Raw genomic sequence first — 20,136 nt, forward strand, 5'->3', positions numbered from 1 at the left:
CCGTTTCCGACGCTTCATCTCCCGGAGCTCCGCGGAGAACCATGGAGCTCGCTGGGATCTGCGCCGGGTCAGGGGCCGCAAGGGTACAACCCGGTCGAGTGCCTCAGTGGCTGCCCTTTCCCAGGCTTCCACTAAGGCATCCGCCGAGCTGTGAGCAATGGAGGCAGGTGGAGACCCCAGCGCCGCTTGGAATCTCTCAGGATCCATTAGGCGTCTGGGGCGGTACCATCTAGTTGGCTCCGTACCTCCACGGCGGGGGGTGGCAAAATGGAAGACCAGCCGCAGGAGGTGATGATCGGTCCATGACAGGGGCATAATAAATGGAAAGCCCCCACCAAGATCATCCAACCACCGTCCAGATAAGAAAATCAGGTCAAGGGTGTGGCCTCCCTCATGAGTTGGCTCAGAAATTACCTGCGTCAGGTCCATGGCCGTCATGGAAGCCATGAACTCCCGAGCAAGCTCAGATGAACCTCCCAGGGATGGTAGGTTGACGTCTCCCAAAGTTTGGGGAACTCAACCACCAACCCTGAGAGGACATCGAGCAGCTCGGGCAGGGCTGCCGCTACGCGACTAGGCGAAATGTACACGAGCAGCAAGCCCAACTGCGCCCCAGAGCCAAATCTCATGAAGAGAGACTCACACCCGACTATCTGAGGAACGGTGGTCTCCCGCGGACATAAGGTCTCCCTAACGATCACCGCTATCTTAGTTCTTAGCTTATCAATTTGCTCATACAAATTATACAGCAACGTTGCTGAGCATACATACTGTATAATGTGGCAGAAGCACTTTGCAATTGGATTCATACACACTTGAGATCACTCATAATTAGTGTTTAATTTTATATAGCAAGAAAGAATAGTGAAATCAAAAGTATCCACTGAACTCTATGCTCAGTTTTCAAGACAGCCTAAATACTTGTCAGCTTTACTCATCAAAATTATTCTGATTTTACTCACAACTAAGATCTTGTAAAAGGTAAAGGTAAAGGTTCCCCCGCACATGCGTGCTAGTCGTTTCTGACTCTAGGGGCCGGTGCTCATCTCCATTTCAAAGCCGAAGAGCCAGCGCTTGTCCGAGGACGTCTCCGTGGTCATGTGGCCGGCATGACTAGACGCCAAAGGCGCACGGAACGCTGTTACCTTCCCACCGTAGTGGTCCCTATTTTTCTACTTGCATTTTTACCTGCTTTCGAACTGCTAGGTTGGCAGAAGCTGGGACGAGTAACAGGCGCTCACTCTGTTACGCGGCACTTGGGATTCGACCCACCAAACTGCCGACCTTCTGATTGACAAGTTCAGCGTCCTAACCCACTGAGCCACCATGTCCCTTAAGATCTTGACAACCTTTCAAATAATCCTCCAAGCACAAACAGCAAAACAATAATAAAAAACTATCAATACAACTAAAACTATCTAATTTTCTAAATGTTTCTAATTTAGAAAATGCATGAATATTTGTTTTGCAGGGACAGAAATAATCATAAATATAATGCAAGCAAATTAATATAGTACTTACAGATCCTTTGGTTCATGACTAAATATAAGCATTTTTAAAGGTGTATAAATACTGTATATTATATAATGTTCTGTTAATACTGAAGTATGGGTAACCCCTTTCTCAACTTCACCAAAACGATGACAGAGAAAGAGCTTCCTTAAATTATTTTCCATATTTGCTTTATTAAATTTGTATGTCATACTACAAACACCACTGCACAAATACCAACTTGAAACCACTGTGTCCTATCTTTATAATGGTTGTGCCATCAGGCACCAGCATACTCTGTTACCAGAATATGTGATAGACCTCATGGGATAGTTGTGTTGATAGTTGGAATGGTTTTTTTTAACCTTGGAGGCTAATTGATATTTATTGTGATATTGTTATTTTATCTTTTTAATTGCTATTCCCTATCTATGGTTGAGATGGTGGCCATATATCCTGAAATAACTAAATGGTGCAAATTACTTTCACTAAGACTAATGTGTTAACCTCTAATGATGTACCACCTCAATTTGGGGGTAGGTGTTAGCATCAATAACTATACTAGTACTATTTTACTTTTAGGAAGATAAATAGGATTACAATTATATATCAACAGGTTTGCATTTCCAGAACTGTCCATCAGGGATAACAAAGAACCACAATTAATTTACAACCCTTTTTCTATTTTCTAAATTAAGCTGAGTTGAGCCGTAGGGAGAAGGGATGGGAGGAAGGATCCACAGAGATTCAGAAACCTCGTTAGCTCAGTTGCAGAACTGAATTTATAAAAAGTGGTGGAATGATCCAATTTATCTCTATTAAATGGGAGCAAAATTTCTCAGAACCCAAGCTTTGATAAATTGACTCACAAAAATTATGCCAGCTATAAAAAAATCACTGGCTAGGACAATCAGCAAACAGCCAAGATGTTTCCATCCAAAAATATGCCCCCACACCACACCAAAGAAGACAAAAAAATATATTAGAAAAGGCATTAAGTCAATGGTTCATACTGTCCAATGTTCTCTGGACCAAGAAGTGCCCATAACATGACATGGATGAGGAAGTGTGAACTTCCACTGATGTCTTTCTAAGTAGAATCCTGCAACATAAAGCCACCTATTAAAAATAGCCTAAACTGCCCAGTCAATCTTCTCAAACAATCTAACACGAGAGCACCATCCCATCCAGCGGCAGCAGATCCCACAACTTAATTAAGCATTGTACGAGAAAGTATTGTATTATTGGCTCTGAATTTCCCTATATTTTGCTTTAACAGACAACCCCATTTTTAACACTATAAGTGGGAGAAAGCTTTTTTTGTGCGAATGGGTTTTCTGAGCTGTGCTGAATTTATAGAGCTCTACCATGGTAGTCTCAGTTGTAGTCTTCCAACTGAGTTTTTTTTTGTGAGTGAGCCGGATCTGGCTTCTAGGTTGTTTGCTTTCATACCTAGGGCAAAACCTCCACATTCAAACCTTTAAAATAACTCCTTAGCATCACTGGACCACTGTTCAAGGGATATCAAGTAAGTCTGTCCTCATTGCTGTTATTTCCCCACACAACGCTGGCTGGTTGGCCCCTGAAGACACTGTTACTCACTTGCTGAGAAATGATCATAGCCTCAGTGCAGTGGGATAGACAAGTGCAAGAGGAAGCAAGATAAAAGAGATTCTGGCATTTCACATTCACTGCCAAAGCTTCAAGGATGAGGCAGTTTGCAGCCTTGACATCCTCAAGAGTTCCAAGAACAAGATTATGTTCTTTTATTTCAGGTTAACAAGAGTAACTGAAGAACACAGGGCTTACTTTAAACAAAACTCTTGTTTAAATCAGACCAAACAGCAGCACTCCTAAAAGGCAGGAATTACTTTATATTCTCGGTATTTTAAAGAGGTGTGTGTGTGTGTGTGTGTGTGTGTGTGTGTGTGTGTGTGTGGAGGGGAACCTACGCAGAAAACCCAGAAAAGATTACACCAGCTTTCCCCAACTCGGCGCCTTCCAAATGGGCTGGACGGCCACTTCGCTGACCAGGGAGGCAGCAGCACGCTGGACCGGGTCAGGTCCGGAGCCAGCCACGGGATGGTCTGTTCCGCCCCCATGCCCACCCGAGGGCACGGCTGCTGTTTGCGCGAGTGTCGCAGCTGCAATAACACCTGCTCGGGACGCGCGTATTCCCTCCGCCGCCTGCTTGCAGCAAGAAAGTCTCTGCACCCCGGAACTTAACTTCGCCCTTTCCTTGGCCCGTCCTCGGTTGCGTTCGCCATGTCGCAACCGGCTGTCACTTTTTGCCTCTTCCCCCCCCCCCCACACACACCTTCCGGGAAGCCCCGGCGAGACGGCCAGCCTGCCTCGGTGCCCCACGCTCCGCGCGGGATCGCGATCCCCCTTCCCACCCGCTCCTGCGCCTCCTTACCCCGGGCCCAGGCAGGAGTAGCAGCAGCAGCAGCAGCGCGCCCAGCCGGAGGAGATGGCGACCGCCAGCCGAGCGCTCCCGCGGCCCCCGCTCCATGGCTCGCCCTCGCAGCCAGCCCCGGGCCCGTCGCGGCGCTAAAGCAGAAAGCCGGGCCCGCTCGGCGATCGCCGGCGCCCCTGCCTGCAGCGTGTCCGGCCCTTCCTCCTTCGGAGGCGGAGCTGAGCCGCGGGGAGCTTTCCCGGCAGCCACGCACCGGGAGGAGAGCCGGGCGGGCGGAAAAGCCGCGAGAGGGAGGTGCCGCGGCTGGGGCAGGGGGCTTTTTGCCTCCGCCGGCCTGGCCCCGCCCGCCCTTGCCCTTCTCCGTCGGTGGACGCGGCTGTCCTAGGTAGCTCTACACCCACCCACCCCGGCTGTAGAAATGGAAGAGGGATCCGTTCCTAGGAAGGCTCCGCCTCTGGCGAGCCAAAGGTTTGATTTAATCAGCTCTGCCAATGGATCGATCTATTAGCCTCCGCCCGCACCTGCCCCAGGTGTATGTGACACCTGAAACTCCCATAAACCTGAATCAACTCCTCCTCAGGTCATGCTGGTTCGGGATGTTAGGTTATATAGTCGGACTTACTGGCAGAGGTCAAGATGGACCTCTAATGCCTCCTTAAGTAACACCAGCTGCCTGCAATTAGTGCAGGTTCGCATCCCACCAGGCTCAAGGTTGACTCAGCCTTCCATCCTTCCGAAGTAGGTAAAATGAGGACCCAGATTGTTGGGGGCAATTAAGCTGACTTTGTAATAATGCCGCTTGGGGTGTGTGTGAAAGCCCTAATAAGCAGGCATATACATAGAATGAAGGCTACTGCTAAGCTTGTAAGCCGCCCTGAGTCTTCGGAGAAGGGCGGGATATAAATGGAATTAAAATAAAATAAAAATTAAAATAAAGGGCAGCTAGGTATTCAGCAACTGGCAGCAGGGCCTCAGGTGAGGGTTTAAACGACTCCTCAAAGGGCACAATTGAGAGTTAAATATCATAGAAACAAGGGCCATAGTATCATGTCAAATATCATAGTAACCATTTCTAACCCACCCATCCCATGTTTTGTCATATGAAGGGAACAATTACTTTGAAATGATACACCCCCAATACACATTTCTTTGCTATGAGAAATAGCTCACCATTGTTGATAGAGCTACCAAATTGGCCTGCAGAACTACTGGATGGGAGCAAAGATAAAGATTTTCTATATCTCTTTGCTGCCCTCTAGTGGTCACCTAGATTTTAACACTCTAGATCTGATAGCTTTAGTAGTAAAATATTAAATATTTATATTATATATTTATATTATATAAAATATCAGTGCCAAGGGACATACAAAAGGGATATAAAAATTAACTGAAAACCATAAAAATATTGGATGCCAACCTCTTCCAATGGAACTTAGGAAATTTAAGGGCAGGATGATAGGCACAATAATCTACACCTAATCTTGTAAGAATTGTCAAATTTAAATCAGTCTATGCAGAATGCTTCATAAATATAATTCTGTGCAAATTTTGCTATATGAAAACCACTTGAATGTCATGGTGCTCATTTTAGAGTAATTGTCCTCTGAACCTGAAAAGAATCTTCTCACTTTCCCACAAACCATTACTCATTGGCCCAGCTGGCACATAATCCTTTCTACTGATTCTGATTGGCCAGTAGGATAAACTGGAGATCACATTTTAGCTAGATTGATAAAAACAACTTTCCAGTTTTAACAGCCACTCAATTGGCAGGAGGTACCTGGAAGTGTTAATTTATAGCATGTAGAAACATGATTGTTTATAACAGACATGTCAAACACAAGGCCCGGGGGCCGAATCTGGCCCGCGAAGTGGTTTCATGTGGCCCGCGAAGCCATCCTGGAAACAGTGAGGGAACGGCCCCCACTGCCTTGGCTGGCCCAGAGACCCTCCTTCTGCCAGAGACCCTCAGATCTGTCCCACTCCTGCCCAGGCCCCCATAGGCACCCTTGATGCGAACGATGTAGAGCTGGCCACGCCCACCCAGTAGGCCATACGCACTCTAGCCACGCCCACCCAGTAGGCCACACCCACCCTGGCCATACTCACCCGGCCCCCTGAGGGCAACCGCAATGCTGATTTGGCCCTCAATGAAATTGAGTTTGACACCCCTGGCTTATAAGGTTTATCCTGGCCATAACCATTACAAGCAAACACCCATAATGCTTTCTCACTGAATCAATTTACTCAGTAGAGATAGTATTTATTTATTAGATTCTACAAAAATAGAAAGTTAAGAATAAGTATCTTCTTTTGATGGGGAAAAGTTTTTGATAAAATAGAGGGTGAAAGGAGTTTTAAAGAGTATGACAAAGGCTTCTATAATGTCCTGGCAATTTTGACTTGTAGACTAAGTCAGTCCAATGAAAAGTATATTTGCTTTGCACATTGGCAGGAAAATTAAGGGGAAAATGTCACCATGACCCTCCCGTGTATTTCAGCTCTAATAAAAACAGAAGCCATGCATTTCTATTAGCTATTCATTAGTTCCAAAGGTCCTTGAACAAATACAATGGTGACCAATACTGCTTAGCAAATGATTTTCATGAAGGCTCCTATTTAGTGTTTATATTCTATGCTACATTCATCATTCCTTGATGGACTTCATTTTCTGCTATCTTTCATAAGACCAAAGCAAATGCAATGAGATTCTTTTTTAAATTGTTTAAATGTCAAATTCAGAAGAAAATTCTGGTGCCTCTGTGGCCAGAACAGCAGACAGCAGAAGGGGGAAAGGAAAGAATCAGCAGGGTGAGCTAGCCAGGAATTTGTAAAAGAAATAAAACGGGAAAAATAAATTTATATAAATCCTCAACTAAAACCAGAACCTATACTGACTTATGAGCATGGTAGGTTTGTTGGGATGGAAATTAACATGCATGGAACTATGATCATGGGAATTTATGTCCTAAAGGAGGACAAAGTATTGTTTTATAATTAATAGGTTTCACTTAAGAAAATTGGTATTTGTTGGAGGATTGGAACGAAATAATCTCCCCACAACTGGACAAAACTTCTGAGAAAAATATTAGATGAATTATCTAATAGATGAATATCTAATTTACTAAGAATTGCAAAGGAAGAGTCAGAATATGAATTCACATATAATTAGGGAACATTCTGAAGCTATAAAAGAGATTAAATTAGGAAAAGTGCCTGGACTAGGTGCATTATAATTTTTTTGTAAATATTTTGAGGATGATCTTTTACAACCTTTATAAAACATGATAAACGCTATCCTACAGGGAGGAAAGATACCAGAGTTGAATAGGCTAATATAGCATTAATACTTAATAAGGGACAAGATTTGACTTTAACAAAAACACTGCTGCCTGATATTATTTTTGAATAATGACTACACATTGTTCACAAACAATTTCAGCTGATAGCTGAAAATAATTTTGCAAGAATTTATTCATAAGATCAGTGTGGGTTTTAACTAAAAGACAGTTAAAGGACAATTTCAAAATAATTATGTTAAGACATGGAATGAGTTTTAAAAAGATAATTATATTATTGCTGGTGAGAATTTGTATGATAAAATGAATGCCTTGCCTAGAATGATGTTTTGTTACAGACAGTACCTGTTTTGACTACTGATGCTCCATTTAAACAGTGGCAGAAATATCTACATTTGTATGGCAAGGGAAGAAAGCATGAGTTAATTATAAAGTGTTACAACAAAAGAGGAATATTGGGTTACAGTATTTGAAATTGTATTTTGCAAGCTTGCTGTTTGGTTTAGGTTAGGGTTGGGTTTTTGGAATTAGAAGGACATGACCTGACTCTTCAACACCTACAAGTCAATCTTACTGAATATAATGACTCAGAAATATGATCCATTGTGATGAAAGCTTCAAATCCTATAGTCATGACTAAAATTCTATTGAAAATATAGGGATGTGCTTCGAAATAAATGCACATAGGTCTAACCATTTGTATGATTGCAGCTAAGGGTTATCATCCTCCACAAACTTATTGGCAACGGATATTATTATTCTGTGAATTTAATGAACACATCTGGGATTTTTCTGAACCTAACAGAAGGGGAGGTTAAAAGGCCCTTTAGCATAGATTTATCACTATGGCTGCCCACACTGTAATTAGAACTACATTGTCATTTCCACCCCAAAATATCCATTCCCTTGGCCATATCCAACAAATTCCAAGGAATCATTTAAAGCAGAGGTTCCCAACTTTTTGGGCACCAGGGACCGGTTACGTGGAGAGAAGTTTTACCGTGAACCGGAAGGGGTGTGGTTTTGTGTGCTGCCTGCATCCCGCAGATGGGGCTTTGCTTGTTTGTGTGGCCTGGTTGTTGGCATGCCACGGCCCGGTGCTGGTCCATGGACCGGGTGTTGGGGACCTCTGATTTAAAGCATGGTTGCAAATGTTTGGACATTTGCATTTGCATTTCATTGAAAAACAAACGCATCAATTAATTAAATAAAATAGGTGCTTAAGTACTTCAGTTGAACATATAACCAGTAATGAGACTCTTGAAAGAAATGACAGAGTTGCTACTTTCAGGAGCAAGATAAGGCCAATGAGCTTTTCCATAAGGTTAGTTAAGGAGGTTGAAACCAGGTCACCTGGCTTTTCTCATAAATAGCTGCTCTGCAAAATGTTCTAGTGCACTGAGCAGCTTCCACTGAAAATAATGGTGCCAATATAATCAAAAGATGTCAAGCAATGAATAAACAATCCAGCGTTCGAGAGCCAGGTGTCTGGTTGTATCAAAGTATCAGTTAATGGCAAACTCTTCCAGGATAGCTTGAAATACGAGTATTAGCTTGGATGGAAGTGGAGAAAAAGAAAGAAGAGCTGGAATCTCCCTCTACTGATTAACGGGACAATGGGGAGGAGGGTGTTGTTGGGATCTAATGATTTGGAAGTGACCATTTAAAAAAATGAACGAATCAATTATGTCAGTTCTTGAATCAAACAAATGGTATGATAGGATTCCCAAGGTGCAACCATACACCTCATTCTTGGAGTTTTGCAGGGATTACATCTTCCATGTGTAACCCTCTTTGTGTTTCTCTCTACTTCTTCTATCACTCCAGAAAAATAATAACTCTTTATGCCTTTTGACTGGTAAAGCTAGAAATGTATGAGAGCTAAAGAAGAATTCATCACTTCATTTCAAGGCTGTTTGCAAGAAATTAAGGGTACCAGGTGTCTAAAAAACAATTATGTCATAAACAGGAATTCAGAGATTCCATAGTAACAGGTAGTTCTTGAGTTACAAACATTTGTTTAGTGACTGTTCAAAGTTATAATGGCACTGCAAAAAGTGACTTATGGCCATTTTTCACATTTACGACTGTTGCAGCTTCCCTGTGATCACGTGATCAAAATCCAAATGCTTAGCAACTGGCATGTATTTATGACAGTTGCAGTGCCCTGGGGTCATGTGATCCCTTTTTGCAAGCAAAGTCAATGGGGGAGCCAGATTCACTTAACAACTGTGTTACTGACTTAACAATTGATTCACTTAAGAGCTGTGGTAAGAAAGGTTGTAAAATGGGGCAAAACTCACTTAACAAATGCCTCAATAATAATATAAATTTTGGGCTCAGTTGTGGTCGTAACTCAATGGGGCAAAACTCACTTAAAAACTTTCATTTAGCAATGGAAATTTTGGGTTCAATTGTGTCATATGTTAAGGATTACCTATATTTATTTTTTAAAAAAATAATATTATTGTATTTTATTTGCAAAGAAATAAATATTGGTAAACCAAAGGAGTCATAGAACAAAATGAAAAATGGTCACAAGTCACTTTTTTCAGTGCCATTGTAACTTCGGTCATTAAATGAACTGTTGTAAGTCAAGGACCACCTGTATTCCTGATTTTTGTAGGCCAGTTTTACTAGCCCCTTTCCTATGCTATCCCAATGCCATCCGTTTTCTACTTATCCATTTTCCAAATGAGCAATGAGTGCCCTCTAGTGAATAGAAACAGCTCACACACTTTGAAGGCTAAAAAAAGAGTTGAAGTCAAGGCGACAGTATTATTCAAATTATCTGGCCAGCATTAACTGGATCTGCCTGGAATCAAGTAAATGCATTCTGACCTACATGTGTACAAAAGTGCAAAATATATTAAGTACAGAATAGAATAAATCCACTGAGTTCAAACTGCTAACAAGAATCAACTAATAATTGATGAAGACTAGATTAAAAAAGGCAATCATTAAACTCTGTAGGTTTAAAGGATTCTCACCTGTCATTTATTTATTGTATATTTTGTGCAACCTGACACATGTACTTAGAAGTCAAGCACCAGAAGCTGTGAATGCTCCAACACTGGAAGTTTTTAAGAAGAGACTATACAACCATTTGTCTGAAATGGTATAGTTTCCTGCCTGAGCAGGAGGTTGGACTAGAATGATCTCCAAGGTCCCTTCCAACTTTATTATTAATGTTATTGTTATTATATCAAATATACATATAAAGAAAAATGCATAATACTACAAATCTATATCAACTCAGCTGGGAGAAAGTCTCATTAAAACTGGCGGATAGGCAAGCATAGGACTGAGATTGTAAATTTGCCGCGGTTTCTTTTCTCGTGCCAAAATTGAGAGGAACGTAACAATTTAGCATCCCCAAAAAAACAAACATCAAAAATACGGCGGGAAAAAATATCTGCATTGCGCGTTAACCGACACCCTTACCTCGAGTTGGCGCCGATCACGTGAACGGAGTCATAGCAATGCGATTGGCTGCTAGGAAAGGGGCGCGTCCCTAGGCGCCACGTGGAGTATAAATAGAGACGCAGGCCGCGCATTCAGCCTTTTCGTCGGTGGATCGACGGCGTGGGAGGTGCGTGCTCGCCGCGCCCTTTCTTTTTTGGGTGCTGTCGTTGCTAGGAAAGAAATTCCCTCTTGCTTATACCTGCGCTTCAGCAATCTGAACGATCGTTCAGTGAGAAAACGTTTGCAGCTTTTTACAGTATATCTCTTCGGTGCCATCTAGCGGTCGTTGGGGTTTTTGCAGCCTACAGATGTGCGGTGGTCCCGATTGCGATTAGAGCCTGGCAAACGTTTTTGACCCAGGACTTGTTTTCGGGTCGAAACGCCTGGAAATTGAGCAGACGCGTTGGTCTCACGGTTGTGGCCCGGGATGGGAGGAATCGCGTCGTGCCTCGCTGCTCTGATTTTGGGGGCTGGCTTACTAACTGCACTCGTGCACCTTTGCCTAAGGGGGTTCAAGCGCTCTCCCAACGGCAGTTACGGGCTTTTAGAGCCACAGAACTATCAACTGAGAAGGTGGGAGTGTGTGTGTGTGGGGCAATGCATTGCGTTATACCAGGGGTAGGCAACCTCGGCTCTTTTATGACTCATGGACTTCAACTCCCAGAATTCCTGAGTCAGCATAGCTGACTCAGGAATTCTGGGAGTTGAAGTCCATGAGTCATAAAAGAGCCGAGGTTGCCTACCCCTGCGTTATACAGTAGTTTTGAGAAATGTTTTTTGACAACGACTCGCGGTGGAGTTGGATGTGCTAAGTGCCCTTGAATGTATTGTCCTTTAGTGCTGAGAAAACTCCACTCCGTCCGTGAAAGGGGGAGAATTTGGGGCTTCTTATGGTATTGTACTGTGGTGTGGAGGTGCATTTCCCTCTTGGGTTTTGTGGTCAAGTCTTGACCAGGGTAATAAATTGGGCAGTAGGTTGTTATAGTTTGCTTTTGCAAGAACTGGAGAGAGGCCCGGTATATCTCTTGATGCCAGAGGTAGATTTTGTGAGCTTTAGGAATAGGACTCTGCTGATGCTAAAGCGCCCCCCCCCTCCCTGTGCTTTCAGATGTGTTGTGCTCCTTCTGTAATGCTTTAGTTCAGGGGTCTTCAAACTTGGCCCTTTTATGACTTGTGGACTTCAACTCCCAGAATTCTGGGAGTTGAAGTCCACAAGTCATAAAAGGGCCAAGTTTGAAGACCCCTGCTTTAGTTTGTACATTTGAAAAAGAAGTTGGAATTGGTGTATAGGGAATTACTCACTTGCCATATTAAAAAAAATAGAACTTTATTCTAGATTATGATGACTGTATGTGCTGAGTTGGAAAGGTGGGAACTTCTTTCCCTCTCAAAATGTGCAAGTGCCAGCAATCCTGCGGTGAAGCTGATTGATGCTTAGAACAAAGAAGTTTTCCATACAGTGGAATTTATGAGCACACGGGGATGACCACTATGGGTGTCATTAAAAGAGAAGTGAAAATCATGGATGACATGTCTGATATGGATGGTTAGTCTTAAAAGACTCAAAGGTTTCCCCTACATTGTTGGAATCATGTCTCCAAAGAACTGCAGTAGGGGAGGGATATGTCTGCATCTCCTTGTGAGCACATCAAAATAAACCTTTTTAATCCTGCTGTTGGGTGATCTAAATTGGGAATACTATGCTGGCTGCTGTGATGATATTTCTTGGCGTGTTAGACTGCTGATGCAGATGAAGAGAGACTATATCTGAGCCACCAGCATTAGTTGCCCAGGTGCAGGTAATAGTGTCCTAGCTCTTAACATTCAGTGATATGTTCTCGTTTTGTTTTTTTAAAAAAACTAATTTTGTTAGGTTTGAGCAAAGATATCTCGGTATTCTTAAATCACTACCCTAAATCCTGCTTTTTTGCTCTAGGTATGCCAAGATTCTCTTGATGTTGAATGAAAACCTCTGGAACCAACTACTGCTTGTTGAACAGAGCAACACAAAGAGGACCAATGTGGGAATGTTCTGAATGTAAATAAATAAATTTTAAAAGACTTTGCTTTGGATGTTTTTTTCAGATAGCTTTGAAGCACTGGCTTTGAACTGGTGCATGGCCCATTCATGGTCTCACTAGCTACGCTACAGTGCAAAAATAAAAAGCTTGCTTATAACTGGTGTTGCTCAGCTTAAACCTGAGTGATTCTTTTAAAGACAAGTTACAATCCATCTCATGCTTAATGTTAAAATATGTAAGTGCCTCAAAAAACTGCAGTGAATATTCAGAGGCTTGATCATCTGGAAAGAGTATTACGTAGGAGTGCTTCAGTTTTATCTTTGCTAGAATATCTGAAGATAACATGAATTAAAAGGAAAGATTGGCTTGTTACTTGGGTTCTTATTGCTTGACAGTCTTTGCATAATCCTATCTTCAAAGATTATTTATTTATTTATTTGTTTGTTTGTTTGTTTTATATACCGCCCTTCTCCCGGAGGACTCAGGGCGGTGTACAGAGCAAAGTAAGTATACAATAAACCAACAATAAAACAAAACCCCAGATCTACAAATAAAACCCCAAATCTATCAGGCCAGGCCGGCTTGCTGGAATAGATAGGTTTTTAAATCTCGCCGAAAGGTGCGAAGGTCGGGGGCCATCTGGATTTTGGCTGGTAAGCGGTTCCAGAGGATTGGCGCACCCACCAAGAATGCTCTCCCCCTGGGGGTCACCAGCCGGCATTCTCTGACCGGTGGCACCCTGAGGAGGCCCTCTGTGGGAGCGCACAGGATGGAGGGGTGTTGACGCTGGCAGTAGGTGCTCCCGTAGGTAATCCGGACCCATGCCATGTAGGGCTTTGTATGTCATCACTAGCACCTTGAATTTCACCCGGAAGGCAACTGGAAGCCAGTGCAGCTCACGAAGCAGAGGTGTAATATGGGAGTATCGGGGAGCCCCCAAAAGAGTCCATGCAGCTGCACTCTGTACCAGCTGAAGCTTCCGAGTGATTCTCAAGGGCAGCCCCATGTAAAGAGCGTTGCAGTAGTCAAGACGAGAGGTCACAAGTGCATGGGTGACTACGTAAGGCATCCAGGTCCAGATAGGGTCGTAGCTGGCGCACCAGACAAACCTGAGTGAAAGCCCCCCTAGTCACAGCTCCTATGTGATCTTCTAAGGAGAGCTGTGAATCTAGGAGGACACCCAGGTTGTGAGCCCTATCTACGGGGGGGGGCAGTAACAATCTAGCATTGGGAAAAAGTGTGTAAAGCCCTACTCAGACAAGCTATAATGCACTGCAGCTGACTGCTATCTCTAACTGACACAACTTGTTGACAATCACATTTCCTTTAATGCTACTGAATATAGTAATGAGATAAGCAACTCGAGCATATTAAGAGTGCCAACATGTTGAATGTGTAGCTTAAAATTAGATACCAATATTTCAAGGAGGTGAATTGATCTATTCCTGGATAAATTTTTTTCTTTCGAGGAATAGTTAAAAGTTCTACAGAGCAGCCTCTCAACCTTTTTAACCTAGAGCACGGGTGTCCAACTTGATTGCATCATGTGAAATATTGTTATATTTTGCCTTTATGGGGCTGGGGTAGGCGTGGCTGCATGACACATGGCATGTGGGTGCCAGTTTGACACACCTGACCTAGAGAAACCCTTAAAATTTTCACATCTCTAGGAACCTCGGCATAAATATAATCGTATCTACAGTTAAGTCAAGATCTCTTGAAGGATCTGGGCAAAACTTTAGTAATGCTATAAAATAAATTGATGCTGGTTAAATTAGCATAATCATAATGTGATTGTAATGAAATAATCTGGGATCTTGTGACAATGGATACTATCAATTTGACTTAAGTTTGCGATGCTAAACCGTGGCCTCTGGTTTAATGTAAGCACATAGGCTGTCCCATGTAGTTCCTAGTGTCTGGTTATTTAGGGAAAAGACCTGAACTCTATTGTGCATGGCTATACCATGTAGTTAATGCCCGGTTATTTAGGGAAAAGGCCTGCACCCTTTGTTGTGCATCTGGTCTTAGGCGCAGCTTTAAATTATATCTTGAGATGTTGACTGTAAAGGAACATAGAAACGGGTGCATCTCTTGAGGCAGCTGACCAAGAGATACAACCACTTCTACTTACTGAGCAGCAATTTTGGAGAAATTTCCTGAAACATTTGATTGGATAGTTTGCATAGCTGTAACACTGAATCATGTTTTAGATCACAGTGTATCAATACAGAAAAAAACGCTTGTTCTTAAAGGTTGTTGCAAGTCTTCCTATCTGGGAAGCTAACTGTTATTTAGATGTGGTGGCATCCCTAAAACTTGCTTTACAAATGGAAGAAAATGTTTTTACATACTGTAACAAAAAAATCTCAGACCTTCTATTTGGAGCAAGATTGAGGAAGCCTGTAGGAATGTAAAATTAAATCCTGAAGAACTGTATGCTATTTTAATTCTTGAGGTTTTTATGCTCTAGGCCAGGGGTGTCAAACTGCTGGCCTGTGGACTGGATGCATCATAGCGAAACCGCGCCCACCTCATTGCCAGCAATGGGGAAAAAGTCACAATACGTCACGTGACGCTGCGAGTTTGACACCCCTGCTCTAGGCTCAATCGCCAAAGAATCTCGAGTACTCTTGGCTTAGAGAACTGGCTGGCTCCAGGTGTCATGAGACATGATCTATTTTGCCTGACTGCTGCCACAGAAAATGTATCTTTCATGAGTACTGGATATAAGAGCTGAAATGTTCAAAGGAATTATAGAATATGATTGGGTAATTTTTCAGTATTTCAGTCTCACTGAACAATGAGTGCTATATTCCTGGATATGCATCTACATTTCTACCCCACCAAACATCAAAAGAGATTTTTGACATGGGATAAGTTTATTTGAAAAAAAGAAAGCAAGCCCACTGTAGTAACCCACACAGTCCAATTATGAAGTGCAGTAAATTTACTTGTGCCAACCTGGATAACTGATTACATATTTGTGCATCTACTATTTTGACTTATTGTACAGAGGGGGGGAAAAAAAGCTGTGAATAAGACATGCAGATTTAAGAGGAAGCCAAATGCTTTCATTGAGATGAGAAGAATAGTACATAAAATGGAATGGTCCCAGAGCTGTGGTAACAAAATGTCCAAATAATATGAATATGTCAATATATTAAATGCTAAATTTTAAATAGGTTTCAGGCAAGGTGCTTTTAAAAAACTTCAATCAGCTTCATTGAAAGGTTGCAAATCATGAGAAATTTGGACACAGGAACCTAACACAACATACAAAAAAGATTTTAAAAATATGTAAAGCGTAGTACACTATCAAAGAGTGAACTCACCTGCTTTCTTTGTAAACTAACATTCTTTCAACAAGTAGTTGGCAATACTGAGTATCAAGAAACACTCATTGCTTATGTAGTGTTCAGAAGAGATAAGATTCAGTATATGTGTTTAGTCCATACAGAAAAGGAACAGCAAGGTAGTGTTCTCTTGGCCATTCTCACTAGTGCTTTGGTGGAGTTACTTTCATACAGGAATACTAATACCAGCCTACAAGCTGCTTTACAGTTCATTTTTTGTCAACATAACTAATCAAGATTTGCACCTCCTTAAATGATTAAACAAGGATCCACTACATAGTTAGGAAGAAAAACAGCTGTGAACATTCTGGTTTGTGAAAGTGAATGGCTCCTTCCATGCAATCTTTTCTAATGAGTACATGCTTGGTTTAGGGCATTTCCATGTGTACTCAACTCCCAGAGCCATCATTAATCACAACTTCTGCAATTGTAATGCACTAACTAGAAGGCTTACTGTATGGTCTCATGGCTTTATCTTAATTTGTTTTTCTAAAGAATCAAAATCCCTTAACAACCAATTCTGTATGTTTGCATGTTTTATATGGCTACTCATTTCCAAGAAACTCAATTTCGTATGAAAAAAATAAGTTACTATGTATAATCTACATGGATTGACAATATCACCTATACATCCAATGTACATTCTTAGCTCCAGAAACCATTTCAAAATTGCTTGACACAAGCTATTGGGAGTGCAGGAGTGAAGAACATGTCACTTCCATTTTATATCTCCAGCTGCTTCAGAGTAGAAAGTCTTCCAGTTAGACATGTTCATGTCTTATTGAAAACAAGTTCCATATGGCTAGATGAGATAAACTACCAGTGGTCAGGGTGTATCCTGAATTACTGCACATCCATAAAGAACTCCATGTGGATCAAAGCTGTTGGATCAATGGCTGCTTGTTGGATTTCTTTCTAGTTTACTGCAGAAGAGTGCATATTAACTACTAGGTTTAAAGCCTAGCAGAAATGGAACTAATGCTCTAAAGTCAATAGAGAGCCATAACTGGAGCAATTATTGGCAGAAGCAATTTTATCTTTAAAAAAATAAAACATGGCACAAAGACAAAATCAGCTAGACTGTTTCATTTGAAAGAGAACAAGAAAATGACATCTGTTAATACTGTAAACTTCAGTCTTCACGTTTCATGATTGTTCCAATTCAGTTTCTCCAGAGAATTTCAAAGGGCACATAGATGAGCGGGGGTCCATGACTGAGTGCATTAGAGGAATATAAACATCGTCCATGTTTGGCATGACAAAAATTTTCTGCAAGGTATAATAACTGAGTTAGAATGCAATTCAAATGAAAAGTTATGAGAAATTAAATATACCAAACTCTTAATTTTGGACTCTCCCATCAGGCCAAGTAGAATTCTAAACAGGTTTATTTGAATCAACATCATAGGTCATTAGTAAACATCTATCTACCTTAAGGTTAGGTTTGGAATAGAGTCAAGGGTATTAAAGCAATGTTGCTTTTTACAGCTTACAAGATCTTACCTTCCATTACATTTCAGTAAGCATTTTTAAAAAATAGTCGACTCCTATCTGCTACTGTTCCTTGCCCCCATCATTTCACATTTTTAAAGGAAATAGCTAAAAATTTGAATAGGTTCAACAGTTCAATAAATTCATGGTGAACAGAATTCTAGAAATATAGTCAATAGAAAAGAATGAGCAAAAATTTATTCAAACTATTTATTTGTCCCAGGTCAAAATCAGTCTTTTTTTTAATGAGATTATCCACAATAATATTCCTTCTAATTATTTGGTATCTCTTAAAGGAAATTAAAACCAGGCATTATGCCCCTACTTTAAAAATATGAACACCGAAGGTATTTTAGTGTGGATATGGCACACTTCAGGTCCAAAGAAAAAAGTATTTCGGAGTACCAGTGATCTCACTTGGTGCCTCCTTTCAGATAGTCCTTGACTTAGAACTGTTTATTTAGTGACTGTTTTAAAGTAATGACACTGGAAAAAGTGACTTATGACCATTTTTCACACGACCATTCCAGCATCCCCATGGTCACCTGATTAAAATTTGGGTGCTTGGCAGCCTGTATATATTTATGAGGTTGTAGTGTCCGGGGGTGGATGGGGGGGGTGTCATGTGAGCACTTTTTGTGGCCTTCTGACAAGCAAAGTCAATGGGGAAGAGTCACTTAGCGACTGCACCAATAAAGGGGAATATTTATAGCTCTGGGTTGAAATGAGGCGTGCTTGGTGCTGTCTGAGCTTGATTTTAATTGTATTTTTAATTGTAATTGTGTTATATTTCAAGGTTAGTGTAATTAATTGTTTTTAATTTTTGTAACTTGTTGCATTGTTTTAAAAAACCTTGTGAACCACCCTGAGTCCTACGGGAGAAGGGCGGTATATAAGTTTAATAAAATAAATAAAATAAAATAAATAAATAAATTACATGCTACCATCTTCAAGCTTGCAGATGGCTTAGCTGATGTCTTACTTATTCTTTTAACACAATCAATGCTAATGGTATTTGAAGTACCTGGAATTCTTGTTCTAGTTTCTTCTCTATCCACTCAGTCACATGAACCAAAGTCACTTCTCTTTCACCAAGTTTTGGCCGAGCTTTTAGCTCCAGGTAAGGGGGTCTTCGGAAACCGTACCTGAAGACAAAGAAAATGTTACAGGTTTAAAGATGTTTCTACCTCATATTTGTATGCCATATTTTCTTGAAGGCCTCTGGGAGAATATAATCCGTGCTCAGATGAGACCTGTTTATCCAAAGCCATCCTGGGATATTCTTGTACAAGCAGAAATTTTAATTTAGAAATGTGCCCATGACTACATCATGCTCCCCAACCCCAATCTTGCTGGCTTCTGGGACTTGTGGTTTCAGACATCTGAAGCAGTCTAGGTCAGGGATGGTTATACTACCTCATATAGCCTAATCTTGTGCATTTGCTTTTTATGTTCAAGGATTTTGTGCTTGGAGGAGGCTTGGAGGCTCTAAATCCAGGCCTGCACAACTCACAGAGGGGAAATGCTCACTGATAAATTAAAAATGACTGTGGGCTGCAAAGGAATATCTGGCATAACAAACAGCTATTTGGCAGCCGGTTGAGTGGCAATGGGACTGAAGCTGGCAGCAATGGTGAGTCTTGGAGATGCTTAGCAATGCATCTTTTTGGGCAATAGTGAATTTATTACTGTTTTAAAACACTTCAGCACATGAGGTTGCTTGGTAGGCTGCACACAGCCCACAGGTCGTGCATTGTGCAGCACTAAACTATTGTGTGCAACAAAATATTTATTCCAAGTGAGTCCATGTCTCAACATTAAAAACAGTCTCATTTCCCCCTTTAGTTCAGGAGTATAGTTTCATTTCTTCTATGTACCCTGTAAATAGATGTGTCCAATTCACAATCTGTCATTGTGATATCAGATATATATTAACAATTAGTGTTATTGTTGAAGTCTAGTACCCAACTAATAGTAGTTGGTGAAGGATTTTATGTCTGAAAAATTTTATACACCTGACTTATAACGGAGATTAAGTCCTAATTATCTAGCAGTAGGTACTATGATTCTCTCAAGAATGACCACAGTAAGAAATCAAATCAGCACCTTTTTACATTCTTACTTGTGAGGGGCACATGACATGGATTTTGTAACTTGCTAACTAACATAGTTACTTTGTATTTTAATTTATTTCTCTCCTTTATGATTATTTATCAGACCACTATACACTGGAATGTAGGAAAACATTTTATCCTATCACTGTATGGATTGATTGATAGCTTCTAACGTTCCTAAACTGAAAAGATAAATTACAGAAGAATAAATGGATACTATTTCCTGATAAAAAATTTGTTGGTGCAAAGCTGTTGTCTGGTACGTTCCTTCATGAACTGCAAACAACTTTTGTGCAAAGGAGAAGTTAACTTTTATCTCGTCCAATCAACTTTCCTCTTGCATTTTCTTTGTTGTGTTAACTATAAAAGGGAATGTAAGATGGGTCTTTGGGTTCTCCCTTTTCATAGGGAGATCCCACTTTATCAGGGTACCCTAATAAATGGCTTTTAAATGATCTTCTGTCTGGGTTGCTTATTGGGAAG

General features: G+C 41.3%; 2 protein-coding genes and 1 long non-coding RNA gene across 6 annotated transcripts in view; 1 reads left to right on the forward strand and 2 right to left on the reverse strand.

Annotated features, from left to right (window-relative positions):
• ERN1 (endoplasmic reticulum to nucleus signaling 1) overlaps positions 1-4,142 on the reverse strand; it is a 79,465-nt gene extending 75,323 nt beyond the window's left edge. For both annotated transcript variants that reach the window (XM_081315826.1, XM_081315825.1), the window contains exon 1: positions 3,908-4,142. In XM_081315826.1, the coding sequence (XP_081171952.1) occupies positions 3,908-4,003 (96 nt within the window). In that variant the 5' untranslated portion in view covers positions 4,004-4,142. The remainder of the gene's footprint in view (positions 1-3,907) is intronic.
• Positions 4,143-11,576: 7,434 nt separating this feature from the next.
• On the forward strand, positions 11,577-20,108 carry LOC308663232. Its single transcript, XR_014025324.1, has 3 exons — positions 11,577-12,709; positions 18,998-19,172; positions 19,757-20,108. It is a non-coding gene; the product is annotated as an uncharacterized lncRNA (long non-coding RNA).
• The window catches only part of TEX2 (testis expressed 2), a 104,193-nt gene continuing 100,623 nt past the window's right edge, over positions 16,567-20,136 (reverse strand). For all 3 annotated transcript variants that reach the window (XM_081319494.1, XM_081319493.1, XM_081319495.1), the window contains exons 11-12: positions 18,564-18,684; positions 16,567-17,317 (exon numbers count right to left, since the gene is read on the reverse strand). In XM_081319494.1, the coding sequence (XP_081175620.1) occupies positions 17,195-17,317; positions 18,564-18,684 (244 nt within the window). In that variant the 3' untranslated portion in view covers positions 16,567-17,194. The remainder of the gene's footprint in view (positions 17,318-18,563; positions 18,685-20,136) is intronic.

This window comes from Vipera berus, assembly GCF_964194415.1.
Source record: "Vipera berus genome assembly, chromosome: 2".
NCBI lineage: Eukaryota > Metazoa > Chordata > Lepidosauria > Squamata > Viperidae > Vipera > Vipera berus.